The following is a 15879-nucleotide window of genomic DNA, read 5'->3' as shown; positions in this document are numbered from 1 at the left end:
TGACATAATCTCGTAATATGATAATAATATCCTATTTTTTGAACCCCTAACCCCATCCAAATTCCAAACAGAACTTACGAAATCAAATATTGAAAGCAATTATTTCCCAATCTTTGGCCATTGAATACTTTACCAAAGATCTAATAAACAATTACTGCTTGGAATCAGACAGTACGATACCCACCTTTTCCATCCAATCATTCTCCATTTCGTTCTCTCTCAAAATTGTTCCGTTTCTCTCTCTAAACGACTCCACTGGTTTCCCGGCGGGAGAGGAGGAAGTGAAAGAGTAGAAGAAAACAATTCATCTGCTTCTACGAAACTCTCACTTTGAGGGTTTTGTGTTTCTTCTAAATTTGATTTCTTTATATCTTTCCACCCAGTCTTAGATTTTTTTTCCTCTTCTTTTATTTTGGGGCCTCTCTCTCTGTCTCTCATACACACATCTTCTTTTTAGGCAGTTAGCAGTCTTGTCCGTGAGGTACTATCTTTCGTCTCTCTGTAAGATTTTCGGGAATTTGTCACTGATTGATGTGGGTTTTTATTCTATTGTGATTCTCTATTATTTTCGCGATTTAAGGTGTGAGCTTGTGCGCAAAATTTATAATTAGATTGATTTGTGTTAAAGCTTCCATTTTTATGTGGTTTACAGTACTAAACCTAGGATCCTTTATTTCGATTTCATTAGGTTTTTGCATGTGGTGGAGTGGTAAGTCGTCAATTTCAAGGGGACTGCATGAATTGTTATTCTATGTTTTCGTGATTTGGGGAATTTATCATTTTTGCATATTTCCGTTTTGGGCTTTAATTTTACTGTACGGAGTTGATCTTCATGCATATTAGTTGCTTCAGTTTGATTTGTAAATGCCGTTAATCCCTGTTCAATGAATTTAGTGTCTTGATCTTAATTTGGCTGGGATCATAGTTTCATTTTTTCTTATTTTCTACTCCATATTTTTTATTTTTTACTAAATTGTTTTTGAGTCGTCGATATAGTTGATAATTGATTTTCCTGCTTCCTGTTGTTATTTTTTTGTTTCGCTTAGTAGGTCGTTGAATTTGCTTTATGTGCATGTCCTGCATGTTTGTCGAGTTTGTTTCTAAAACAAGTTTCTTTATTTGATTCTTATGTTAGTAGATTAAGTGCATTGCTTCTATTTTGGTTGGTGCACTTAGTGTGATTGACCATGTTGATCATTTCTAATTTTCTATTTTGTTCATGTAATTTTCTAATCCAGAGCCGGCACCATACTTCGTTTCCAGTTAGTTGTTTTTGCATAAAGTGAATTCAATGGAGCAATCCAAAAATCCTTTTGCTGGTAAGTGTAAAGTTATATGTATTTGATTTTAATGCATTCGTCCCACCATTGCTTCATTATTTATCTGTAGGCCCTTCTAAAGCTCCTTTCGTGAGTGTTTCTGATAAAGAGAAAACTGCATGGAAACTTCCGAATGATACCAGAGCGTATCACACATCTACCGATGCTAGTTTGTTTTCTACCTCGTTGCCTGTCTTCCCACACATGAAATGTGAGCGAAAGCAATTATGTTAATAACAAGTTGTGCCTTTTCAATTACTTTTGTAATAAGCTCTTAGCTTGGGCCTTTTGATCTTCAGTTAATTTTAGTGAATCTGAACGAGTAAGGTCCATTGATGATGGCTTCCCTAGCCTTACTAAAGGTCGTGTAGCTGATGAAGTTAAGGATCCGCTTGAAGATATTGAACCGCATACCATGGGGAATCTTCTTCCTGGTGATGAAGATGAACTCTTTGCTGGCATAATGGATGATTTCGATCTTAGTGGGTTACCAACTCAACTTGAGGAATTGGATGACGACTTTTTTGGAAGCGGAGGGGGTCTGGAAATTGAATCTGAAAGTCATGAGAATCTGGTTAATGGTATATCGAGGTTAAGCATGTCGGATGGTATTGGTGGAAGTGCCATTTCTCCTTTTGGTTTCACAAATGGTGTTGCAGCTGTTAGTGGCGAACACCCATATGGGGAGCATCCGTCAAGGACGTTATTCGTTCGCAATATCAACAGTAATGTGGAGGACTCCGAGCTGAAGTCACTATTTGAGGTATTGAATGCTAATTTAAAGATTATTTATATGTGCTAGCACCCCATCTCTCTAAAATTGACAGACTATTTTCATACTGTGCTTGCTTTTTGTCTAAGTTATTTTTCTGCTATATTCGCCCAAATATGTATCTTGTGTACTGTTGTGCACTGCCTTCTACTTCTATCATCTGGCTAATTAATAGAAGATGCAAATGATAATTTGTAACGCTTAGATGCATGGGAGAGCGTGACACTCAAATCCCTTTATAGTAGCTGGTTGCCATCCAAAATACTTAAGATTTGTGGAGTTCTCATTTCATACAGGTTAAATGATAATGTCGTGAAGGGTTTCAATTTCTAACACATCATGTAAATAAGATGATAGATTGTGTAGGAAAACATAATCAACAGCTTTTGGCCTATGGAGATGGGTGAAAAATTTGGTTTTGGTAGTTTTTAAAAGAATTAGTTGAGTGGTCATCTATGGTAATTCTTAGTATTAGATAATTCATAGAGCTTCTAGTGCCTTTTATTGTGCTACTATTTATACCTTATGCTCCCATATAAATGAAAGGGCAACTCCTCCATAAATGTAGTTGTTTATTTTACCATCATTATCTTGGTAAAGGAGCTCCTTAAATGTTGGAAGCTGCTGATAGCTAACAGTGCTCTTGTTAATAGCACAATTGATTGAAAACTTTTGTTGCTGATAAGACTGAATCACTCTTATCATTTCTGTTCCTGTTTCATCATTCCATATTTTTGATACTTCTTCTTAATGCCCAAATCGCAAAATAACTACCTTCTATGAATCTTAATGCGCTACCGATTTAGCGCTATATTTATCTCAGTTTGATTGCTTTTTCTTGGGGGGTTTCGACATTTGAGGTTGGTTTGCAGCTACTGTCGAGACAGATTTTACGAAATTAAGTGAAATCTTCCTGATTAGACCAATGTAGTTTGGCTCCTAATTTTATCTTTTAGTTCTGTTCTAGGTTATTTTTTATTTATATTTTGATTTACAATAGATTTCTTCTTTTCTTCTAAATTCTTATTCATTTATGATATTGAATTTTTTTTATCTGTTTTTCTGACATGTTACAACTTTTTCTTTTCTTTCTTTCTTTCTTGTTTTTCCTTTCCTTCAAATAGCAATTTGGAGATATCAGAACTCTTTACACTGCATGTAAACACAGGGGATTTGTGATGATATCATACTATGATATCAGAGCTGCCCGAACTGCAATGCGTGCACTACAGAGCAAGCCTTTGAGAAGAAGAAAACTTGATATTCATTTTTCGATTCCTAAGGTATGGATTTGAATACCATTTCATTTTATCAACATAACACGTTGCTCAGCGAATATCCTTCTATCAACAATCATTTCCTGCTCTTTTCAGGATAACCCATCGGAAAAGGATGTTAACCAAGGCACTTTGGTGGTGTTCAATTTGGATGCATCCGTATCCAATGATGACCTTCGCCAAATATTTGGAGCTTATGGCGAAGTTAAGGAGGTACAGCATTTCCAAGAAATTTCTGCTCTGCTTGAGCTCATTACATGTTTTTTTTTCTTCTCATGGGAGCTCCTCAACTTATGTTGACTGAACTATTCGTGTGTTGCATTAAATGCAGATAAGAGAGACTCCTCATAAACGGCACCATAAATTTATTGAGTTTTATGATGTTCGAGCTGCAGACGCAGCTCTGAAGGCTTTAAACAGAAGTGATATAGCTGGAAAACGCATAAAGCTTGAACCTAGCCGGCCTGGTGGTGCCCGACGGAGGTGCACCCTCTATTCATTAAGAAAAAAAGATACTATGAGCCATTAAAGAGTTTTGGATCTTTTAGTTTTTGTTAGCACTTATGGAAATCCATCACAATCTAGTAAAGGGGTAGTGTTTCCTTTTTTTGCACAGCTTAATGCAGCAGCTTAGTCAGGAACAGGATCAAGATGAAGCCCGAGCTTTCCTTCACCAAGTTGGTTCTCCTTTAGCTGATTCTCCTCCAGGTTTGTCTTTGGTGCCCACACTCTGATCAATCTATTGTTTCTTGTTTCCATCACCTTTTTATGTTTTGTGTGAATCAAATGATAAAAAACATCTTTGCAGGTAGCTGGACCAATTATGGCAGTCCAGTCGAGCGAAATTCACTGCATGGTTATAGTACGACGCCAAAATTAGGAAGTCTGAGCCCTGTGGGGAGCAGCCACTTAACGGGGTTGGCTTCTATTCTCCCGTCCCATGCATCAAATCCCGTGAAAATTGCGCCAATTGGTAAAGATCCAGGAAGGATGACCCAAAATCAGGTCGTCAATAAGGCTAGCAATGGTCAAGGAGTGGCTTTTCAGGATCATTATTCGATTCCGGATCCAACCTTAAGCTCCAGTCCCGGGCCCGTCTCACCGTTTGACTATTCCAAGCCGTCTAGCATCGGTACACTTTCTGGTCCTCAGTTTCTCTGGGGAAGTCCCTCAGTCCAGTCCGAGCATGCCAATTCATCGGCATGGTCGTCTTCTTTGAAGGCCCATCCTTTTCAATCCAGTGGTCAGGGAATCGGTTTCCCCTATCCTAGTCAGCGTGGTTCGTTTCTTGGGTCACATCACCACGTTGGTTCTGCTCCATCTGGTATTCAACTGGAAAGGCATCTTGGCTTTTTTCCCGATTCTCCAGAAACTTCATACATAAACCAGGCAGCTTTTGGAGTAACAAATTTTGGACGCAATGGTGGGAGCCATGGCATGAATGTAGGGGTCCCTGGGGCTGTGAACGTAGGAGTTACTTTTGCCGGAAACTACACTGATAGTGGTTCTCCTGGTTCCCGAGTGATGTCTATGACAAGAAATGGCCCTTTATATTACGGGAACAGTTCTTTCGGAGCCACCAGCAATGATGTGATGATTGATCGTGCTCGTAGTAGAAGGGTCGAGAGTGGAGGCCAGATGGATAACAAGAAGCAGTATCAACTAGATTTGGAGAAGATTATGAGTGGTGAAGATAGCCGTACTACGTTGATGATTAAGAACATACCAAACAAGTAAGAACTTGAGATTTGTTCTTCGGTATGTCTGGCGTCTTTTTTCTTAATGTTTTCTACTATCTGATCTTAGGTATACTTCGAAGATGCTACTGGCTGCTATCGATGAAACCCATAAGGGCACATACGATTTTCTCTATTTGCCAATCGATTTTAAGGTAACGTTGTGGTGGAATAGGGTTTTCCCCCTATTTTAGTAATCTTGAAAATGGAAATTAATTTATTTTGTTTCAACCAGAATAAATGCAATGTTGGGTATGCCTTCATCAATATGGTATCGCCTTCACACATCATCACCTTTTATGAGGTTCGTGTTTGGTCTAATTGTTCAATGGTCACTTAATGGTGACATTTAATAGGGTATTAGGGTGTGCCTAATTGCAAGTTGTTGATCGTTGCAGGCATTCAATGGAAAGAAATGGGAAAAATTCAATAGTGAAAAGGTTGCTTCTTTGGCGTATGCAAGAATTCAGGGAAAGATTGCTCTTGTGTCTCACTTTCAGAATTCGAGTTTGATGAATGAAGACAAGCGCTGCCGGCCCATCGTCTTCCAATCGGAGAGCCAAGGGACTGGTGATCTGGTACGTTCTTACATCAACTTTGGTGCTTGATTTCTTTGAAGTTGCTATATCAAATCTATCCCAAACTATCACCATTTTTCCAAATCGATCCCAAACTATCGACCTTGACCAATTAATACCCAAACTATGGAAAACTGATCAGATAGGTTTTTGGGTACTTGAAAGCCATGTAGCTGTGGATTTAAAGCAGTTGACACATAAATTATTGGAATTGAAATTTATTGGTGGTGAAAATTCATTCCGGTGATAGATTTGCATAGTTTCCAATACTTTTGAGTATCAATTGGTCAAAGTCCATAGTCTGGGATAGATTTGAGGAATTGTGATTCAAGAAAATAGTGATAGTTTGGGATAGATTTGAATCTTTAGCCTTTTACAATTTTGTTTGCCCATCTTTATGTGATATCTATTGCTTTTCCGAGAGCCTGATATAAAGTCATGTTTGGGACGCTCAGGAACTGTTCCCGTCTGGAAATCTTAACATCTTTATCCGTCAGCCAGATGGATCCTACTTAGGAGATTCTCTTGACAGTCCGAGGGGAGATTCAGACATCTTCGGAAGCTGAACTGAGCTGTGAAGGTCACCAACTCCTGACAAGGATTCAGGGAAAATAGGCGCTAACTCTGTATATTTTTGCATATAAAACATGTTTCTATTGATAGTCAAGGTCAATTGTGCATATGACTACACCTCTACTAGGGCAGTGTCCTCTGATTTTTGCAGTGGATACTCGTTTTTTTTATCTCGTGGAAGAATATATTTAATGAGGCAGCGCCACCATTTTGTCTGTATGTATTCCGGTAGCTGGAGGAAGACGAAGCAGTGCACGAGGATAGGCTCTGCTCTGCTCTGCGTTTCTTCATCCTTAAATATATTGGCTCTTCCCCTTTCCAGACCTTTAGCATTCTCTTCTTTTCTTGTTTACCTGCTCGATTTTCGACTGATTTCGTCATTGTATAGTAGTTTAGAGAGTCGGAGGTATGTAGGCATGGTGCTGTTTCGACCAAGTGTACAGTAGGGGGCGTCAATGCTTTTCTTGTTTACTGTGGGCTCAACTTATGCTTATAATGCACGCTTTTAATGATATTTTGTATCAGCTTTGACGTTTTTTACAACAGCAGTTGTGCTATGTTTTTGAATAATTTTTTGGGCTAATTGTAAGTTACATTTGAAACATAATGTCATTATTTCAAAAAAAAAAATTCGATTACCGGAAGTAAAAAGGGAGTTTGCTTTGCTAAATTACACCACATGTTACATGTAATGCATTCTAAACACACAAATTATACACCAAACTAATTTTGTATATTCTAAGCTAATTAGGCAGATATTCCACAATTATGGGAAGAAAGACTAGGCAAAACTGACAAAAGTAGAGCCAAGAACTGCAGTACATGCATACAAGAGTTAGGCAGGGCAGCTGCAGTAGGAGAGGGAGGGACTGGGCCAGCTCCGAAAGCATGGGATCCAGTCGAGCTAGTCGTGTTCAACACTGATGAACTTGTGCTGCTAGTTTGACGTGTTGGCTTATGAGTATTTTCACATCTTCAAGAAAAAAAAGAAAAGAAAATAGGAGTAGAATCTCACCTTATAGATGGATAGTGGCATGTCACGTAACCTGCATTAGCATATCATCATCATCATCATCATTTTAAATACTACATTTGTATATTTATATAAAATAAATAAATGTGGGTAGTGTGAGTGACTTGGATCAGTGCTTGTTGTAACGGCTGAGCCAGCGAAGTTGCAGCTGCTGGGGATAGGATTCCTCTGGTAGTAGGTGTTGAAGGCGTAGGAGGCGTGGTGGCGGAGGTTGATTGGGGCGAAGCAGCCTCCCCCGGGCTGGATGGGGGAGCAGTCTGCGCCACCGTGGCCACAGGCATAGTCCAGTGCAGCCTGCAATGCTGCCGGTGTGGCGGATATGCTGGCGACACACCAGCTCCCTGCGGCCGTAGACGGAGGAGTGGTGGTGATGGTGGGAGAATCTTGCTGTGGATCCAGCAGTGGATTTAAAGATGAGGGATTTCTCAAAGGAACTGTTGTCATTGGAGTTGTCACATCTTTTTGTTCTGCTGCTGCCTCTGTTTCTTGGACAATTGAACCTGCAAATTGAGAAGTAGAGTCTTGTTTATAGTATGTTTTTGGAGAGAGAGAGAGATAGAGAGGCACCTGAGCAGAGTAGAAAAACAAAGAGAAGGATGGATGGAAGGTTTGACAGAACTTTTTTAGCCATTGTAGTGTTTTGGGGTTTGAAACTTTCTAGTAGCTAAATTGATGTGTATTTATATTTAGGAGATTCAGCAGAAGTCTATTGTGTGCTTGAAAAATAGGACAGCATGTTAATCCAAAGAAGCATCAAAGCATGAACTTTTATCATATTATATGCAAAATTATGAGAGAGGGAGTGTGACAATTTGAGACATTCTTTTGGGGATGGGGTGGAGGTTTATGACTACTACATTATAAGGAAAATAATGAGTAAAACCAAACCCAAAAATGAACAAGTTCACATTCACTGTGATGGAGAAAGGTGGTGAAGATGGAAAAGGTATGAGAAAAGAAGGAAATGTTTGGGTTTTAACTTTTTGGTGTGCTGGTTGTGGGGCTCAACGATTGATCACTCTAATCATCTCTACATACACACGAGTGCCTTTTCTCTTTTTCAACTTGCAACTTTTGATATTTCATGGTATTTACTATTTATACACATTCTAGATCAATGAGATGAAGAAATGATGATCCATTAGTCAAGGGTTTTAACTTTTACATGCATAAGAGCTAACTTCTTCGGCATTATGCTATTTTTATTACTACAATTTTCAGAAGTGAAATGAAATTTAACAGTTATATCTTCGACATGGTCTTTAAATTTTGTGGTTTAATATAAAATTTAGATGCTCTAAGTTCTACAAGTTCTTCATAATAGTAGTTGTTAGGTGACCTTGACCATTAACTGCACATAATTGAACTTTGTCTTATATTCAACTATAAAATGCTTTCTCTATTCCTTTTTGTGAATAGTTTATAGTTTATCAGGTTCGTGGAGAACAAGTTGCTAAAAGTGGAGAAGATCATTTCATACTTACAAAATGTAGCAATTGGCCCCAAATATTTATAGTAACATCTTAATTTAAGTGGATGAAGAAGTGGTCGATGGTAAATTAGTAATTAGTAAGTTGAGAACAAAAAAATAAATTGGTGCAAATTGGAGGTGGAAATTATATTTTGTAATTAGACGAGGTTAATGAAATCTCCTGGTATGCATCATGTCAAAAGAACAGTACAGGCCACAAATTTTTTAATTGACAAAAGTATTGCTAAATTTTTATACTACTGTGGTATTTTTGAAAGAACTAACCGCGTTCAGATATATATTGGCCTTTTTAGATCCTAGGACTAAATAGTTCAATGGTATTTCAAGAGAACAAATATAAATTTACTAATTAACCATGATTTAGATAGCAAATCGCTACTTCTATTATTGTAAAATGCAACACTTTTAACAAAATTGTCGGTAAACTTTGGAATTAAAAATAAAAAGAGGGGAAATAGAGAGAAAAGGAACAATTATTTATTTAAAAAAGAGATTCTTGATAGATCTTAATAATTGCAGCTATACTTTATCTAAATAAAAGCCTATGGACGGGTATTAACTTTGGTAACAGTAATATTTGGTGACAATTAGATATTTCAAAATCCTAATCTAATTATGAACTTTTTGACCAATTGATGTCTTTCTACAAGCTAATTCTTCCAATGTTGTATAGTATTTTTTGTGCATTTGTTAATTGTTACCATTATGCTTCTTTTTATGCTAGCGGATTAAAATGGGATCTTGACTTTTGTATCCACTTTGGATTTCAAATCATAAAGCAAATGGTGCTAGAAAGAGACTTGAGAAATCAGAATATAAAAATTAATGGTTTTACTTAGTTTGAGATAAGATAGAAAAATATAACTTCTAAACTTCACATTTCCAGAATATATGGTGATAGTATTTTAATTTACTTTTTCGTTTTGATTTTATGCATCATCATCATCTCTTTGTTTTTGAAATTTATAAGTGCACAAATCTTATTTCAAAATATATAAATACTTTATGAAAATATCAGTGGAGAGGCACAATCCTAATTCCTAACCGCTTAGAATCTGTTGTAATCTCACTACTCGCGTACATTGCATCAGTCACTTCCAAATACGGAATACCCCATAGTTTTCATGGCAATACATCATTGATTTCTTGATTAGAACCCAAGCAAATTCCTCCAATCTCCGGTATGAAAATCAAGACACAGTTTATATCGGGAAAAGCTGCCTTTATTTACTATACTGTGTTATGCTCACTAATTTCTTAGTTTAATTGATTATTGTGGTGTTAATGTTTTTGAATCTTGGATCATAATTGAGTTCGTCATAGTTAGTTTAAATTTCTCGATGTTATGAATCGAACAATTTAATCTTTTGATGGGCGAATTCAGTTAAGGCATGGATGGAATCAATTCACTTATGATGTAGCATATGCTAATTTAATAGTTGCAATCTCACTTGTAATTGGTTGATTGGTTTCATATCTGTTGAAAAGGAGGGATGTGTAGGAGAATCATTAGGGTCTCTCTTGCTGTAGACTTCAAAAATGCTCTGTCACAGTGTAAGTTGTGATAAGTTCGTGTTTATGGGTAAATGTCTGCCTAATTGCTCAACTAGTCACATCTTCAATGCCTGAGAATTTGGCTCTCTTTTTCTGAAAGACTTTCAAGATAAATACACAAAGTAACCTTCTCTAATCATGATGGCTGCTTCCTGTTTGAGTTCATGAATTATGATGCTTTATTTTCTGCATTTACTTTTCATAATGTGGCAGCAATGAGCAATGATCCTAAGAAACAAGAAAGTCACAAACAGCAGTCGTGTAGGGATGTTTCGCTGGGTAATGAGTTGTGGACGGATGGACTAATATGTGCTTTTGAGTTCATACGAGGTAATAGAAAACCTCATCATTCAGGGACTGGCTTGAAAGTCGAGTCTTCGCAAGCTAGTGCTGTCGACAAGTCACAGTATGGTGTGTATGGAGATACAGACACTTATGATGTTGATGCTCTAGATGAGCAATCTCAAAGACACGAGCATCATTTAGGCTGTTTTCATCCGCGTGAGAGATCTTTTGGGAATTACTGGATACCAATCGGGTGGAAAAGGATATCTCAGCTACTTCAGACATTGCAAGTTGATGCTGTTTGGGCGTCCCAATCTGTTGAGCTAGATGATGAGGATGATGTGGCTGTAGCAGATGTTGCAGCTCCTTACTGGGAGCGTCCTGTGGGCCCCACATGGTGGTGCCATGTGGATGCAGGCTGCCCTTTTATCAGTTCATGGTTGAGCAACGCTCAGTGGCTGCATCCTGCGATAAGCACTGCATTGAGAGACGAAAGCAAGCTGATAAGCGAACGGATGAAGCACCTCTTATACGAGGTATTATTGGCTTACTTGCACACTGATCAATCACACATCCTTTTAATCTCCATATTTGTTATGTTTCTCATGTAGTACTAAATGATCCGGAAACTTACCTCAATGAATAGGTTCCTGTCAGAGTTGCCGGAGGGCTGCTGTTTGAGCTGTTAGGGCAGTCAGTTGGGGATCCTTATGCAGAAGAAGATGACATCCCGGTTGTCATACGATCTTGGCAAGCACAGAACTTCTTGCTGACTGCATTGCATGTCAAAGGCTCGTCTTCAAACATTAACGTGTTGGGTGTTTCCGAAGTTCAGGTCTGTCACTGCCTCAGCTTAACTTAAAACTCAACCTTCTCTGAATCATCCCATGGTTAAATGCTATTGTTAAATCAGGAACTCCTTGCAGCTGGAGGTAGCAACACACCACGAACGAGTCATGAAGTTATAGCTCTACTTGCTTGCCGCCTTGCTCGCTGGGATGACAGGTCAATGTCTTCTCCCTGTTGCTAAATAATGCCAGCTTTACTTTTTATAGTTTCAGCATCACATGAACTTCTCTTATGCCTCAATCGTATGTATGGGTAGAGGTTAATTTGTTACATATTTCGCTTTGATGATTGCAATATGTGTTGATCTTTCTAGATTGTTTCGCAAATACATTTTTGGAGCCGCTGATGAGATTGAATTGAAGTTCATGAATAGGTAATATCTTTATTTGATAGTGTAGCAAGCTTTTGCTTTTACTTGGAAAGTACTACTTTTGGTAAAGAAGAAACACTGTCAATTTTTAACAGGAGAACTTATGAAGACATGCATATGTTCAGCATAATTCTAAACCAAGAAATTCGAAGACTTTCAACACAGGTATGCTGCAGGGAACATGAAAAGCCCTGTTTTACTACCTTGACAAAAATATTTTGTCAAAAGAGATGACCAAATAACCTCAACAGGTAATCAGAGTAAAATGGTCTTTACACGCGAGAGAGGAGATACTGTTCGAGCTTCTCCAACACGTGCGTGGCAATGCTGCAAGAACTATGCTTGAGGGCATGAAAAAAAGCACAAGGCAAATGATTCAGGAACAAGAAGCAGTCCGAGGACGTTTGTTTACAATACAAGATGTCATGCAGAGCACTGTTCGTGCATGTTTGCAGGTTCTAGCCTTTGAACTCAATATTTCAGCCTTGAGATACATAATTAAGTTTACACCTCATGATAAAACAAGCTATTGCAATGCGCATCACATGTTATGGTAACTTTTCAGGATCAGAGCCTCCACGTGCAGCATAACCTAGGAGTTTTCGGAGGCTGCGGCCTAGTTCTCAGCATCATCACCGGGCTGTTTGGAATAAATGTGGATGGAATTCCAGGATCTGGGGGTGCCCCTTATGCATTTGCCGTGTTCTCTGGTGGCCTCGTCTTGTTAGGAGCGGTGCTCATAGGAATCGGGCTGATCTATCTGGGACTGAAACGGCCGTTGACTGAAGAGAAGGTGGAGGTGAGGAAGCTGGAGCTTCAAGAATTGGTGAAGATGTTTCAGAAGGAAGCTGAATCTCATGCTCAAGTGAGAAAGAACTCCAAAACATCTTCTAAAGCTGCAGAGATATTTGTTAATGGTGAGAATTTTGTTCTCCTTGACTGATATGTGAGCAAGGTCTTTCCTTAATGCATAGATTACATTTTGCGGTGATGTTCAGTTACTACATTATAATTGGAAAATATATACTGTGTTAAAGAGAGAAATGTGAGTGCTAATTCAAAGACTCATTTTTATAAAGTAAACAACAAACTGCAAATAAATACATCAGCAAAATTCTAGTGACTAAAAAGCTATATACATCCCCCAGGCACGAGCTTGCCAGAAGAGGAGCCAATGACATTCGAACAAAGGGATGTGGCCCGTCTCCCTGGGCCGTCATAGGCAAGGTCGATGTTGATGAGCTTCACATTCTTGCACGGCATAGCCTTGCTGCATTGCAAATTCACCGCCACTTGTGTGCTTGACACCCCAAATATATTCTTGAATGTAACATCTTGTATTTGGACAGCTGAGCTTGAATGCCCCTATATATACACACAAATAAATAATCAAATACACAATTGATTTCTTTTTTTAAAAAAAAAAAGAAGAGGAAATATAATTTAGGGTACCTGCAAATAGCAATGTGGTGAGGGGCAGTAATACTGATCAATAACAACTGGATTTTTGGTATTTTTCATAATAATATTTTCAAAAACTAAGCCAGAAGCCAAACTATATGAAGAGGGTGACCACGTTTTTATCCTAACACCATTATCGGAGCCAATAAAGGTGCAGTTTCTGACAGTTATCCCCTTGACATACTCATGCTCATGGCCCCTCCCCAAGCTCCCGATGCTAATACCGTGGCCAGGCCCACAAGCGACCCCATCCACCTCAATGGATTGGCTGCCGGACACCATGGACACGCAGTCATCTCCCGTGCCAATGACGGACTTGGATATCTTGATGTTGCGCGAGGTCCCAATGTGGATGCCATCGGTGTTGGGGCTGTCTGCAGGCGCCGAGAGCTTAACATGGCTTATGTTCATGTTTTCGCAGGCGAAAATGTTGAAATGGGAGCTCTTGCTGTTGATGGATTCGATGTTTTCAACCTTGGAGTTCCTCACAAAGTCGAATCTCAATGTCTGCAGTGCACACAAACCCTAAACCCTAAATCAAGATAACAAAATGGAGAGAGCAAATTAAAAGAGAGACTAACCACTGGGAGAGGCTTGCATTTAGAGTTGGTTTTGCAGTCGTTGTAATGCCACGCTGATTGGCCTTGGCCGTCAAGGGTGCCGCCGCCTTTCACAATGAGGCCGGATACATACCGGAAGGCGATCCACGTGTCGGTGAAGAAGGAATCGGCCGGGGCCACGAGGGTCCCTTTGATCAAAAAGGCCATTGAGCCATTGCACGAGCCTTCAAATGAGGCCTTTCGTAGCAAGAATTTTCCATTTGGGATCCAAAACCTACTCCTTCCATTGTATGCACATGCATCTTTCCATGCTTTGAGAAATACCTATAATCATTTTACACAAATATTAAAACAATTGAAAAATGAATTTAGTTAAAGTAGCATGATCGAACCTCAGAGTTGTCGGTGGTGCCATCGGAGATGGCACCGTAGCGAACGACGTTGAAGAATTTTGGCGGGACGGCTATTGCAATGCACGAGAACAAGAGAAACACTAGTGATGAAAAAATGTTGAAAATTGCCATTTTCAAGAGATATTGCAAACAATGGAAAGTATGGGTCACTTTAGAATGTGTATATGTATATGAGAAACGCAAATGAAAAGTCACTCATCAAACCTTAATGCATCTTAAATGTGGACGAAGGTTTGCTCATTTCCTTAGTTAGAATTAGAATGATGATTTTCGATAAGTGTAAGGAGACTCGGAAAGACATTAATTTATTCCTTATGTGAATGTTGATGGTGATGGAGTTAGTTTTATGTGGTGTTATTAATTATATTAATTTTTTTCCTGCATAACGGAAGAACAATACAGTTAAGATAGTCATGGTCAAAAAGTACCACTTAACAGGAGTGGTTATTTTAGATTCAAAGCAATTATTTAAATTTTGTTCATGAAAATTGATCCGGTAATATTTTTTAGAGGAAAATTCACTAACCTAAATTCATGGTGTTCCCAATAAAATTTTAATTTTATAGAAAATATTGAATTTTGATATGAGTAATATTTATAATTTTAGGGATAAATAGCATAGTAAATGGAGTATATATCAATAAATAATAGTTATAATTAATAAGATAACGCTTTTGTTAGACGTGGGCAGATAGACTAATGCAAAAGTGTCCACTACGAAAACCATTTATAAAATTCATGGAATGCTGGACTTCATGAAATAATAAAATCCATTATTGAATTAAATATTTATTATGGGACGATCCAATTACTATTTAATACACTACTAAGTTGTATCCTCTTCAAAACTATATAAATTAGTAAAATAATCAGAGTCCTATTATATTCATAAATATTTGTTTTTCTTCTGCATAAATAAAGAATTGTAACAGTAATTATTATCATAATTTTGAGTTCCAAAACTCCTCAAGTTAATAAGAATAATGGTTAGACTTAGACGAGGATGGAAAATATTAATGACCATATATATTAAGGATTTAAATGTAATCAAATTGGACTTTATTAGTAAGAGTATGCTTGACCATCTTCCTTCGAGGATAGACGCTATCAATTATACATTAATCGATTTACTTCAACTCAATTTGACGTATGCAAAATTTATAAAACCAAAATGTAGCACTTTTTTAAGTTGGAAAAGGATACTAGCTAGTTTAAGTGAACTTTATAATTTAACTCAAATTCGACGTGGATCTATTATTGAACCTATAATTTCAATATGGGGAGTGATCAATTGCTAACTCATCATTTAATTGCTAACTACAATTAATTTAAGGTTATAGGAATTTAGAAAACGTGTGGTCTACAATTTACCATGTGTATTTTTCGTTTTTATTAATAAAAAGAAATATAAAACAATTTCCAAATTAGGGTTTTGTTAGAAAATGTCAATATAGTGTTTCGAAAATATCAACACAATGCTTTGAGAATGTCAACACAATGCTTTAAGAATGTTAACCCATTGTTTGTATTGACATTCTACGTGTATTATATTGACATATTTTGTATAGTATGTTGACATTTCTGCTTGTACGAAAAAATTAAAAAAT

General features: G+C 37.8%; 3 protein-coding genes and 1 pseudogene across 5 annotated transcripts; 2 read left to right on the top strand and 2 right to left on the bottom strand.

Moving 5' to 3' along the window:
- Positions 1-162: 162 nt before the first annotated feature.
- LOC125194029 (protein MEI2-like 2) lies at positions 163-6798 on the top strand. 2 transcript variants are annotated; one of them, XM_048092028.2, is made up of 13 exons: positions 163-481; positions 1239-1319; positions 1390-1530; positions 1619-2082; positions 3216-3374; positions 3465-3581; positions 3700-3851; positions 3985-4076; positions 4177-5101; positions 5175-5259; positions 5340-5408; positions 5503-5682; positions 6138-6798. In XM_048092028.2, exons 2-13 carry the CDS (start codon positions 1292-1294, stop codon positions 6246-6248), a joined length of 2523 nt encoding a protein of 840 aa, XP_047947985.1. In that variant the 5' UTR covers positions 163-481; positions 1239-1291; the 3' UTR covers positions 6249-6798. The 2 variants fall into 2 exon arrangements, with proteins under 2 accessions (XP_047947985.1, XP_088912388.1); XM_089056262.1 differs by lacking the exon at positions 163-481 and adding an exon at positions 511-533.
- An 87-nt stretch (positions 6799-6885) lies between these two features.
- Positions 6886-8181, bottom strand: LOC125194030 (uncharacterized). The gene is made up of 4 exons (XM_048092029.2): positions 7856-8181; positions 7393-7788; positions 7271-7301; positions 6886-7189 (listed from the first exon to the last, which is right to left on the bottom strand). The coding sequence occupies exons 1-4, from the start codon at positions 7917-7919 to the stop codon at positions 7003-7005; spliced, it is 678 nt and encodes a 225-aa protein (XP_047947986.1). The 5' UTR covers positions 7920-8181; the 3' UTR covers positions 6886-7002.
- A 1448-nt stretch (positions 8182-9629) lies between these two features.
- LOC125196604 (uncharacterized) lies at positions 9630-13239 on the top strand. 2 transcript variants are annotated; one of them, XM_048095192.2, is made up of 9 exons: positions 9631-9961; positions 10548-11155; positions 11266-11454; positions 11533-11624; positions 11782-11841; positions 11934-12003; positions 12090-12293; positions 12404-12755; positions 12987-13239. In XM_048095192.2, exons 2-9 carry the CDS (start codon positions 10550-10552, stop codon positions 13058-13060), a joined length of 1647 nt encoding a protein of 548 aa, XP_047951149.1. In that variant the 5' UTR covers positions 9631-9961; positions 10548-10549; the 3' UTR covers positions 13061-13239. The 2 variants fall into 2 exon arrangements, with proteins under 2 accessions (XP_047951148.1, XP_047951149.1); XM_048095191.2 differs by having other exon boundaries at positions 9630-11155.
- Positions 13240-13281: 42 nt separating this feature from the next.
- On the bottom strand, positions 13282-14383 carry LOC148929244 (exopolygalacturonase pseudogene; annotated as a pseudogene).
- Positions 14384-15879: the final 1496 nt, after the last annotated feature.

The sequence above is a fragment of the Salvia hispanica genome, chromosome 4, assembly GCF_029641045.1.
Source record: "Salvia hispanica isolate PSC_SH4W2 chromosome 4, Shi_PSC_v1, whole genome shotgun sequence".
NCBI lineage: Eukaryota > Viridiplantae > Streptophyta > Magnoliopsida > Lamiales > Lamiaceae > Salvia > Salvia hispanica.
This window is presented reverse-complemented; position numbering and strand designations above follow the sequence as displayed.